The 11,234-nt window shown below is 65.8% G+C and overlaps 1 protein-coding gene across 1 annotated transcript in view; it reads right to left on the reverse strand.

The window, feature by feature from the left end:
- Positions 1-9,952, reverse strand: part of LOC104832339 (dedicator of cytokinesis protein 2-like) — an 80,758-nt gene extending 70,806 nt beyond the window's left edge. Inside the window, exons 1-14 of the mRNA XM_010568472.1 lie at positions 9,907-9,952; positions 7,760-7,843; positions 7,516-7,556; positions 7,267-7,322; positions 7,070-7,166; positions 6,843-6,991; positions 6,245-6,380; positions 5,944-6,098; positions 5,006-5,087; positions 3,725-3,860; positions 2,099-2,174; positions 1,536-1,615; positions 912-1,037; positions 670-794 (exon numbers count right to left, since the gene is read on the reverse strand). Of these exons, the coding sequence (XP_010566774.1) occupies positions 670-794; positions 912-1,037; positions 1,536-1,615; positions 2,099-2,174; positions 3,725-3,860; positions 5,006-5,087; positions 5,944-6,098; positions 6,245-6,380; positions 6,843-6,991; positions 7,070-7,166; positions 7,267-7,322; positions 7,516-7,556; positions 7,760-7,843; positions 9,907-9,949 (1,386 nt within the window). The 5' untranslated portion in view covers positions 9,950-9,952. The remainder of the gene's footprint in view (positions 1-669; positions 795-911; positions 1,038-1,535; positions 1,616-2,098; positions 2,175-3,724; positions 3,861-5,005; positions 5,088-5,943; positions 6,099-6,244; positions 6,381-6,842; positions 6,992-7,069; positions 7,167-7,266; positions 7,323-7,515; positions 7,557-7,759; positions 7,844-9,906) is intronic.
- Between the last annotated feature and the right edge of the window lie 1,282 nt (positions 9,953-11,234).

Raw genomic sequence — 11,234 nt, forward strand, 5'->3', positions numbered from 1 at the left:
CAACTGTCCCTTCCCAGTCAGGCTCAGAGGGGCAGCAGAAAGCTTCCCCATCCCCATCCTCTCCACCTCCACCAGGCTTGGTGCAGCCTCCGAAGGGAGCCAGCAAGGGACACGCAGCCCTCTGGGGCACGGTCACAGCTTGCCTTCGTTGCCCTGTGGGAAGGGCTTTATCAGGGAGGGAGAAGGAGGTGGGGGCTGCGCCCCTGGACCAGCTCAGTGGGACCCTCAGCATTCACAGCTTGTTCTCCAGGGGCCAGGTGAGAATTGCATTTGAAATGAAAGCAAATACCCCAAAGAAAGAGACAAGGCAACAGCCAGTTCTGGGGCAGGGGGAACTGAGTCTGAGCCTCCCACCATCCTCCTGGCAACTCTCCCAGCTTCTTCCCCCTCCTCCTCTCCCAGGGATGGAGAGCTGGGACACCCCACACCCGCGGGCGGCCAGGGGTTCTGGCTGTCCCCAAGGGAGGACAATTTTCTCTCTATCCCTGCCCACCACTTTCCCAGATCTTTATTCTAAAGGGCAGCTTCAAGGGCTCCAGTAGCCAAAGAGGCTACTCCAGCTGGTTTGTGCTGGCACCAACACTGGCACCAGCATGCTACAGAGCTGCTGCCTCTGTGCAAGGTGGGGTGATGCGGGGGAAAGTCCCTTGCCCCAGGGCTGATCCGTACCTGCACCACACTGCCCGACTCATCACAGACGCACACTGTCACCTCCACATTCTTCTGTGTCTTCTTGTTCCCCTTGTCAAACTCGCCCTGCACCAGTGTCAGGTAGATGTCGTTCCTGACGTCTCCTGGTGGGACAGCCCTGTCAGCGAGGCTGGGTCCCCTCTGCAGCAGGGCACCCTGTAACCCCACACTGGGACCCCCAGACACCATCCAAGGATGGTCCAATCCACCACCCTGCTTGCCTGGCATGATGACCTCTGGGTAGCCCAGCTTGCGTGCCACCACCGTGCTGCGGTCCACAAGGTGAGGATGGTCCTTTCGCACTTGGCTCAGGTCTCCCCAGAGCATCTTCAGGGACACCCAGAACCCTGCCGGGACAGAGTGCGGGACATCGGCCCCATGGCCTGTGCCAGCTCAGCACGAGCTGTGCCATGCTGGACCAGGCTGCCGGCCAGGCACACGTCCTGCGGAAGCAGCTGCCCCTTCCTGGGCTCAGCCCCAGATGCGTTTGGGTGGGTGGTCATTCCCAGTGACCCCACACGGCTCCGATCCCAATTGCTGGGACAATTCACACACTGAGCCCTGGACACACCCAGGATCAAACTCACTGCGGTTTTTCAATGGGTGACAGTGTGCAAGAGCCTGGGGGAGGCAGCAAGAGGGGGCCCATGGTTGGCCAGGGACCAGAGTGAGCCCCTGGACCCTGCAAGGAGTGGCATGAGGGGGCTGCGCCAGTGTGGAGGCCGGGGGGCAGCCGGGAACTCCGAGCACAAGCAGCAGCAGGAGGGAAACACAGGATGAGCCGGGGAGGGGTCTCACCCCTGCAGAGTTGGCACGCAGGGCGGGGGGGAATGCGGGGGCTCTACCTTGTCCCTTGTGGTTGATGTCCTTCCCCTCCACCGCTTTCCTGATCATGTTGTGAAGAAAATCATTGTCAGCAGCCACCCTGCAAACACCAGAGTGGTGCGATTCAGAGGAGCTCCACGCCGGGTGCACACGGAGAACCCCACACGGCTGCTCCCCATGGCCAGGCACTGACCACCAGCAAACCAAACAGCAACCCAGATCCCACTGCAGCTACCCAACTGGCTGGCTTCCAGCCCGCCGGGAAAGAGGTGCAGGACAGCATCCACAGCAGACCTGGGACCCTGAGCATGCGTGTGCCCTGAGGGGACGGGAGGCAGAGCTCCGGCAGGGCTTTGGTATCTCTGAGTATGTCACTGTGCATAGAAAAACCCCTTTTCTAACCTCACTGAGGTCCCAGACCTGATGACATCGTGCCCCAAGGATCCACAGTCCCTTTGCAAAGCCACATTTAATGGAAAAATCCTTGATCCTGACACCTCTTGCCCCCTCACAGCTGCCGTCCCCATGCCAGCCAGGCCCACAGAGGCTGCCCCCTGCCCACTGCCGGCCCCGTGGGACTCACAGGTGCACGGGGATGAAGTACTGCTTGTCCTCGTCGCTCTCGCACTTCCCCTTGATGATGTCTGTGATGTCCATCACTGCAGCAGCACAGAGGCGGCAGCGTGGGGCAGCTGCCACAGGCACCAGCAGCCCCAGTCCCCAGCGCCAGAGCCCTCCATGCCAAATCCTCCCTGGACCAGCACCCAGGACAGTTTTGTCCCATCCTGCAGCCACCACTTCACCTGTGCCACCAGCACTGACCCTGCTGTGCCCAGGCAATGTGCTCCACAGGGCTGTCCTCATGCCCCACCGAGACCCCTCTGCCACCCTGTGCCAGACGGACCTGAGCTGCGTGGGGCTCTCAGCAGAGAGAAACCCTATGCCCACATGGCTCTGTGGCGGACGGATGTGTTGCCAACACGGGCTGGGACCTGGCATCCCGGCACAGCTCACCCCTGGGAAACACTCCCAGGGGGGTCTGCAGCACCACCGGCATCAGCCCCCAGTGCACGGAAGGGTCCCATGCTGGGGCACAGCCCAAAGGCCGCCCACCTCTTGGGGTCTCCTTTCCTCACCCTGCGCTTCTCCAGCTGGCCCAGGGCAGAGCTGGCTGCTCAGGGCTCGCACCACACGTCCAGCATCCCCTCCAGCTGTGCGCCTCTGGGGAAGAGCACGCAGAGATGGTGCAGTCACCAAGCGGACAGTCACCACAGGTGATCTCAGAGCTCCAGGGCAGATTTTGGCCAAAATAAGCCATATCCAGAACCTCTCCGTCGACCACAGTCAGGGGGTTTGGTACAGGACGGACAGGGCACCGCAGAGTGGGCACCAGGATGATCCATCTGGCCCCTCCTCAGGGACATGCTCAGCCCGGCATGCAATTAGCCACCAATATGTTCATAATTCACTTGGTAATTTCTCTGAGGTGGCTGAGGTCCTAGCACACGCTAATTAACCAAGTAAAGTCAATAATTTCCTAGCAAGCCCATCTGATGGGGATCAATACCCAGAGCAGGACCATGCGACAAGGCAGAGCAGGGGCAGCTCCCCGCTTCACTGGGGACAGGCACCATGGAGGGGCCAGGGCTGCTCCCGGTGGCACCTCCCACAGCGCCAGGCTGGATGTCCCCCAGTCCCTCTCCTCTGCTGGGGCGGGTGCATTGCATCCCCATCGGCCCCGCAGCCCAGGTAGGGCAGGGCCAGCCCGTGGGGGACAACACGAGGGCAGCCGGGGGAAATGCTTGGCTCCGGCTGCTGTGGGAGCAGGGAGCCAAGGCTTTCCCAGTTGCCGGAGCACCCATGCCAGGTCCCTCCCCACACCCCAGCACCAGGCACGCATGGGAAAGGCCCTGCACTGCCATGGGGGGTTGTGGGTCAGGCTGGGGAGGGGGAGAGGGGGCAGCGAGCTCAGGGCGATGCGGCAAGTGCAGCCATGCAGAGGCAAGCGAGGGTCAGGGTCCATGTGTGGGGTTGGGAGCTGCATGGCCAGAGGCAGGAGCAGCCCTAGGGTGTTGCTGCCCCAAACCACTGCACCCCATGGCCAGCAGGCCTCATAGACCCCGGTGGCCAAGAGGTGGGTGCCGGGGGTGCTGGCGCAGGCAGCACTGGGGGGTCTCCTCCTGGCACCCATGGCAGACCCTGTTCTCACCTGAGATGCCGAAGGGCCGCCGGAGGCCCGTGCTGAGCTTGCGGCTGTAGGTCTCCCGGAGATCCATGCGTCCCACCCGGATGATCTGGCACACCAGGAAAAGCCTCTCCCGCTTCAGGTCTTTGCTGCCCAGGTCCTGGGGGGGACAGGGTCTGCATGAGCCGGGCATTGGCAGCACACCGCGCGGGGATGCGCCTCTGCTGGTGCCAGGTGACCGCAGGGTGCCCAGGACTGTGCGGGAGGATGAACCAGTGGGTGCAGAGCCAGCACAGGTCCCTGCTCCTGGCATCCCAGCTCTGCCTTCAGGAGCCAGGGAGTCCCCCTGCTGCTGTGCCCCGCAGAGGGGCTCGGCTGGAGGGCATGCAGCCCCGCTGCCCCAGGGAGCCTGGGGTTTCCGTGCACCCCAGGCAGCTCCAAGCCTGAGGAATGGGGATAATGCTGGGCTGGTGGAGACCGATGGCCCCACGGGGCATCCATAGGCCAAGCTGTGCAGCCGAGGGGGGCACGCTGCCCTGGGAGGGAGCAGGTGTGACGTGGTGTAGGGCTTGGTGGGGTGGCCACATGCCCCAGCTCCAGGCACCCTGGGGGGGCCAGGTGCCATGGGTGCTGCCCCTGCATGAGAACCTTCCTGCAGGGCTGCAGCATGGAGCAGCGTCACACCGCAGCGCACAGGGATGCGCAGCCGATGCCAGCAGCGGGCAGGGGTCAGAGGTGGGCGAGAGCCAGGGGAGCTGGACCGCGGGGGCTGGAAGTGCTGATGCTGCTCATTAGCATTGATTTTCCCAGCTCATCTGCATATCGATGGCTCCACTTGGGCCGTCCTGAGGGTCAGCTCAGCTCTGCTGGTGCAGCGGGAAAAATGCTGGGTCAGCAGGCGCTGCCTGCGCCTCCTTCCGCCCACGGCAAGGGACTGCTGAGCTGGGCTGTGGGTGAGGGATGGAGCGAAGATGGGGGCACAGGCACCCCAACAGTACCAACAACCCTGCACCTGGGAGGGGAGGCCGTGAGGGGCAGCCCCACAGCGGGCACCCACGTCCCAGTGTCAGGACTGGGGTCTGCACTGGAGCCACAGGGCTGGCTGGGCTGGGGGCATGGGAGAAACGAGGAGCGGGGATTCAGCTGCTTGGAGGTGGCACGGGCTGCGGTGGGGCCTTGGGGGCCCCATGCATGGTGCTGGATGCATCCGAAATGCTGCACAAAGTGGGGGGCACCTCTGCGGGCAGCAGGGAGGGGAGGAGGCGCAGGCAGCAGCAGCACTGCTCCTGAGGGGTCTGCGCTCACCGTGAAGACCGCCTTGAGGTTGTTGAGCATCTCGATGTCCTGGGGGACCCCCGTGCTGGCCCAGCGGATCACGTAGTTCTCGCTGCGAGGGGAAGGTGAGGGGGTGAGGAGCTGGCGGCAGGGGCCGGGCACCAGGACAGCAGAGCTGGAGCTCAGCGTGTCCCTGCGCAGCGGGGGTCCAGCCAGGCAGAGGCTGCCAGCAAGCAGCCCATGAGCAAACACCACGACATGGGCTGGAGCGCTTCGGCCACAGGCAGGGTGCTGCTCAGGCTGGGTTTGCATGCCCAGCCACTGCCGGCTCCCACCATGCAGACCCCTTGTCTGACCAGTGGCCCCAGTCGCGGCACGCAGACTGGCCCAGCCAGCCTGGCCATCTCCAGCAGCAGGAGTCTGCCAGCCCAACCCTCCCTACGCGGCAGGCAGCTGAAGGCACTCTGGGCACAACAGCTCACCGGTCCCTTGCATGGGGCCACGCTGTGCATACCGGGGTCTGGCATGGGCTGAGCCAGCATTTGCCTGCCGCGGGCAGATCAGCACAGGGCAGCATGCCACAGCATACCCCTGATGGGCCACAACACGTTGGGCACGCACCACACCAGGCAGGAAAAGCCACAGGCGGTCCCACGGGATGTGACTGCAACGCCTTGCACGCTGCCAACAAACCCTCCCGCTCTGGAAGAGACAACCCTGCAGGAAGGGACATGCTGCTTTTCCCCCAGTGAGACGCACCAGCTCGTGCCAAGCTGGGCAGGCAGCTGGGCTGGAGAGGATGCGTGGCCGGGGCTTGGGGATGGGCAATGGGGTATGAAGGGGCAGGGGCTGCCCTGCAAAGTGGGGACAAGACTGGAGACGCTGCATGGAGTGGCAGGACGGGCATCCGGCCAAGCCAGCAGCAAGGGTCGGGCAGCGGGGCCAGTCCTGCACCGCTGGGGCCCCACCTGATCATGCGCTGCTCGCCGGGGTCGTACAGCGCCATGAGGAGCTGCGCCTCCTCGCCAATGTTGCAGACGAAGTTGCGCATGCAGAGGTAGAGGCTGTGGGAGGGTGAAGCTGCCAGGCGGGTGCTGCAGCCCAGCGCGCTCTGCTGTGGTCTCTGTGGGGCACAAGGTCGCTCAGCCCCATGGCTCAGCCCCATGGCTCAGCCCCACAGCACGGCCCCTGGTGTGGCATGGCCGTACGTGGGGCAGCAGGATCTCGTCACAGAGGGGTCAGCGTGCCAGCGCTGGCGCTGGCTCTCACCGTCTCCTCCTGGATGCGCTGTGTGATGGTCTGCGCAGCCTTCTTGTGTGCCTGGAAGAGGCTGATGATGCTGGTTCTGTCGGGGTCCAGGATGTTTTCATCCTCATCCCGCACCACCAGGTCCAGCGCGAGGATCCTGCGGAGGCCGGGACAGGGTGAGGCAGGACCTGGCGCTCAGCTGGGCCGGTGGGACACGGGTCTGTTCATCCCACCGGGACCCACCTGCCCTTGCATGGGCATGGGCTGGCATGGGGTCTGAGGGTGCCGGGGCATGGTGTGGGGGCAGGACAGATCCCAATGGGTCCTGGTCAGCAGCAGAGCCCTGGCAAGGGGACAAGAGCCAGACAGCACCAGTGATGCTCTCCTGCCCCAGCGAGGGGGGGGTGATAGCCCTTGGCTAGGTGGCTTGCACACCCACCAGCATGCTCACTGTCCTTGGCCATCACCAGACAGCCAGCCAGGACAGTGGGGACACGGGGACAGGCCGGCAGGGACACTGCAGCATTGGGGCCGAGCATCCCTCAGCACTACGCAGCCTGTGCCTGGGGTGGGGGCAGATGCCCAGGCTCCCCTCCCCACACTCCATCCCCGCTCTCACTTGTTGCCATAGTCGATCTTGCTGGTCACCTCCTTCTTGAGCTGCAGGAGCTCGTCCTTAGGCAGTGTCCCCGACAGCAGCTGTGAGCGCCGCTCCATCAGCTCATACATCATCTGCTTCACCTGCCGGTACCGCTCTGTCTGCCCTGCCTGCGGGCAGAAGCACAGGGTCACTGCACGCCCACGCTGGCCCCAGCCCTTCAGCCCCCCCTGGCCCCTGGTCCTCACCACGTAGAGCTGCTTCCAGATGGTGGCCCACTCCCGCAGCGTGGTGGTGATCTCCTGCACCATGGGCATCTCGGCGGGGATCACGCTCTCCTCCGCCCTGGGGAGAGGTGCAGGGAGCCCTGGAGCCCCACGGCACCGCACGGGCCCCCGCGCCGGGCAGGCAGATGGGTCCCAACCCGCCCGTGCCCAGTACCTACCCTCTGCGCTCCACCATGGCACCCTTCAGGTGGATGAGCGAGGCCGGGAAGATGCCCTGGGGGATCCAGAGCCGTCAGAACCCGCGGACCAGGCTGGGCAGGAGACAGCCCTCCCCGGGGGGCTACATGCCCTGGGACCAAGGGTCCCACAGAGGGTCCCAGTCTGGCAATGCCACAGGGGTAGGGCAAGCCACCAGCCGTACCCGCACCCCCACACACGCCGCGACCCCCCAGCAGCCCCTCACCTACCCGGGCAGCCCTGTTCCTGAGTGAGTACCCGCGGTACCAGCCTGCAAGGGGAGGGAAGGGGACGCCGTCAGCCGGGCTCAGGGACCCGACAGCCCACAGCACGGCAGGGCTGGATGCCTGCCAGTAGCGCGACCAAGAGAGGGTGCACGAAGCCCCAGTGTCAGGGTGCAGCCAGGTCCCCAGCCTGACCTCTCCCCGGCAGGGGACAGCGTGGGGTCTGGCCAGGGCTGCCGGACCCCCTTACCCTCGGAAGCCTGCAGGATGTGCACCGTCTCCCCGATCTGCAGCGGGAGGTGATGCTCGCTGGTGCGCGGGAAGTTCCACACGGCTGTGGGGAGAGGGTGCAGGAGCCCTGAGTAGGGATCTCTCACCCGGCTCCCCCTCACCAGCACAGCCCCCTGGGCCATGTGCACCTGCACCCTTCAGGGCAGCGTGCCCCATGGCCAGCCTCACCACGGGAAGCAGGGCCACCTCAACCAGCATCACTCACCCCCAAGAGATGGTGCAGAGTCCCAACCCCACACAAATGGCGTGAGACCCCCAGTGTGAGGCAGTGCGAGGCAGAGGAGCACCGGCCACAGTGGAGCAGGGATGCGGAGGGGACCCTGGACCCCAGGAGAGCCACAACACAGCCTTCACGATGCTGGGCACAGCAGGAGCCGTTACCAGGAACCCTCCTCCAGCACACGGGGTCCCTTGCCGGGCGACCTCCCCATCACACTGCCTGCCAGCTGCACGGGCCTTAGCGAGTGCTGAGCCCAGTGGTCCCACTCCCACCACAAGCAGCGCAGGGAGGTAAGCACTAGCTGAGCCCCCACCCGGAGTGGCAGCACTGCCCACCCGGGGCTGGCAGCTTGGGGGGCACGCAGGCCAGTCCCTGGGGACAGTGGGAGCTGGTGGCGGGGGCAGTGGGGTGGCGGGGGGAGGCTGGCAGTGGGGGGGAGCCGGGCAGCAGGAGCACAGGAGCTCGCTGGCGGCCAGACATTTCCTGCTGCAGCACAGGCTGCACCGGGCCAGGCTGTGGTTAGTCCTGCCGCTATTTCTGGTCCTGGGGACAGTGACAGCTCTGTCTGGTGGAGGCGGCCCTGGCTTGGCTCCAGGACCGGCCACACCCTGCACGGGGGGACAGTCCCCTGCAGACATGCCTGCACCCAGGGGGTCCCTGCTGGGGCACTGCCTGTGCCCACTACCAGCCCCGGCCAGGGCCAGCTCATACTGCAAAGCCCCCAGACCCACACGGCTCATTGGGACCCCTTGTGCTGGACCCAGCACACCTTGCAGCACCGGGAGCCCTGAGGTCCCACAGGACCGACCCCTCCTGCCACCCTGCCTTCCACACGAGGACCCTGAGCCAGCCTGGGCCAGCAGCCGGCCCGGGCTCGCTCCCTTCCAGCCCCTTCCTACCCCCCAGGCACTAGCCAGGCCAGACTTCCTCGCAGGACTGTTAACACCCATCGGGCACAAGCAGGAGCTGAGCCGAGACCCTGCTCCCGGTGCTGCCCAGGACCCCGCAGGGGCTCAGCCCTTGCTCCTGGTGCTGCCAGCAGTGCAAGTGGAGGGCGCAGGAAACGGCCCCGGCCAGAAATGGGAAGAGGCGCAGGGCTGCAAGGGCCAGCATGGGGCACAGGGAGCGTGTGCTTGCACAGGGGCTGGGGCTGGCACCAGGAGCCTGAGCTGGGGGTGGTGCAGGGAACAGAGCTGCCCAGGGCTTTGCCATCACCGATGCAGAGGCTGGGAGCAAAGCCCTAGCCAGGACCTGGAGCAAATTACAGCGGTGGCTCTGGGGTCCCCCAAGCACCTCCCTGAGAGCAGGTCATGCTAACGATTCCTGTTAACAAGCTATCCACCCCTTGGGGTGGAGGCTTCTGCACTTCAACAGCCAGGCTGAGCCCAGACCCATAGCTCAGGGGGGAGGGCCAGATCCTGTGCCAAGCCCCCTGCCCCAGTGCTCTGCCCCCATCCCCTCCCAGCATCAGCCATGCTCAGCCTCTGGGCATGTGGGTCCCACTGACACCTGTCCTGCTCAGCCCCCCGTCCCCTGGGCCACCCATCACCAGCCCTGCAGCCCCCTGCCAACCCCCTGTTCGTTCCTGCGCCCACCAGCCCACCCAGCACCAGCATCATGGGGACCCGGCGCCCGCCTTGCACCATGGAGCATCGCTGCCCACCCCACCCAGCCTGGCACCACTGGTGCCATTCACCCCACAGACCCTGCAGCCCGGCACCAAAACCCAGCCACCATCGCCCACCCCTCTACAGCCCACTGCCGCAGGGCGACCGTCAGCGTCACCCCAGCCACGAGCGCCCCGTCCCACCAGCCCCGCACCCCTCCGCTGAACTGGAGAGCCCAGTGGGGCCTGGTGCCTGCTCAGCCCCAAAGCCTGCACTCACCCACGCCATACTTCTCCTCCTTGGTGGGCAACCATGGAGCCATGGCCGGCTGTGCCGCGGGAACCAGGGCCCTGCGTGGGGCGGCTGCTGGTTCCTCCTGCCGCGCTCCCCAGGTCACGTGTATCTCACCGGCTTGTGCAAACCTCCACTTCCTCAACATGCAGCTGGGCGCTGCAGGGACCCACCCGACCGCCCTGTGCCCCCCCACTTGCTGGGGCTGGGGTGGTGGGGACAGAGCCCCTGGGACCCCGCCACACTGCCCACCCAGGGACCCAGGCTTGGGTGGGCCACTGGCCCTGCCCACGGGGTGCGGTGGGGCTGCTGGCCCCGGGTGATGCTGTGGCACCACAAGCCCCTCTGGCTGAGCACTGCTGCCAGAGCCCGGCAGCCAGCGGGACACGGGGCTGGAGCCCGGTGCACAGAGCAAGCGCAGCTCCAGCCGCCTCACAGCACAGGGAGCCGCAGGGAGCCGTGCGCTCAGGCCAGCCGCGCCACTCTGGACCAGCACCGCTGGGACAAGGCCTCTACCTCCCCAGCTAGGACTGGCCCGTCCCTGTCCCTCGGTGCACAAGGCTCGGCAGCATGAATGCCGGTGCGGTGCACGGCTGCACCCAGGGCTCTGCGGGGCTGCACCCAGCCCTCTGCTCCCTATAGCACCAGGACGGTGAGCGAAGCAACCGTTCAGTATCAACCACTTCCTTCCTCCTGCCTGCTGCAAACCCCAGCTGTCCGGCGCCCACAGGTCCACGGGGACTGGATGCTCATCCTCTGGCCCTGCTCAGCACCAAGGCAGCACTGGCCAGGCCCTCTCCCCCTGCAAGGCCACGCTGCCCTGGGGCTCCCGTCCCCCTGAGACCTGCTGCTGGCCTGCCACAGCCAGGCTGCTGCTCTCACAGTCTGAACCACTTGTCCATAGGCCCCTTCGAGGCAGCATCGGGCTCCTTCCCTGCACTGCCCACCTCCCCCTGCCAGCCTCAGCCTGCTCCGGGGTCACCCCTGGGTGCAGCTCCCCATTCCACAGGTCAGCCCTGGCCCCACAGCAGACACCCCAGGCTCCAGGGCAGCCACCCCTGGCCCAAAGCCTGCTCCGGGCAGCCCTCACAGACCTTTCAGCCTGAGGAAGGAGGGGACAAGGAGCCCCACGGGAAAGGGGGCTCAAGCAGGTTTGGGTGAGCCACCAGAGCTGGGCATACAGGGGAACCCAGGAGCAAGGAGGTGGCCGGGACAGTTTGAAGGCCCCGAGCACAGAGGCTGTGGATGTGGCCTCTGCCCAGAGAGCTGGAGGAGATAACCCAGGGATCACCCCTCTGCCTGGGTGGTGGCATGGC

Source organism: Haliaeetus leucocephalus, unplaced genomic scaffold (genome assembly GCF_000737465.1).
Source record: "Haliaeetus leucocephalus isolate CR32 unplaced genomic scaffold, Haliaeetus_leucocephalus-4.0 Scaffold245, whole genome shotgun sequence".
Lineage (NCBI taxonomy): Eukaryota > Metazoa > Chordata > Aves > Accipitriformes > Accipitridae > Haliaeetus > Haliaeetus leucocephalus.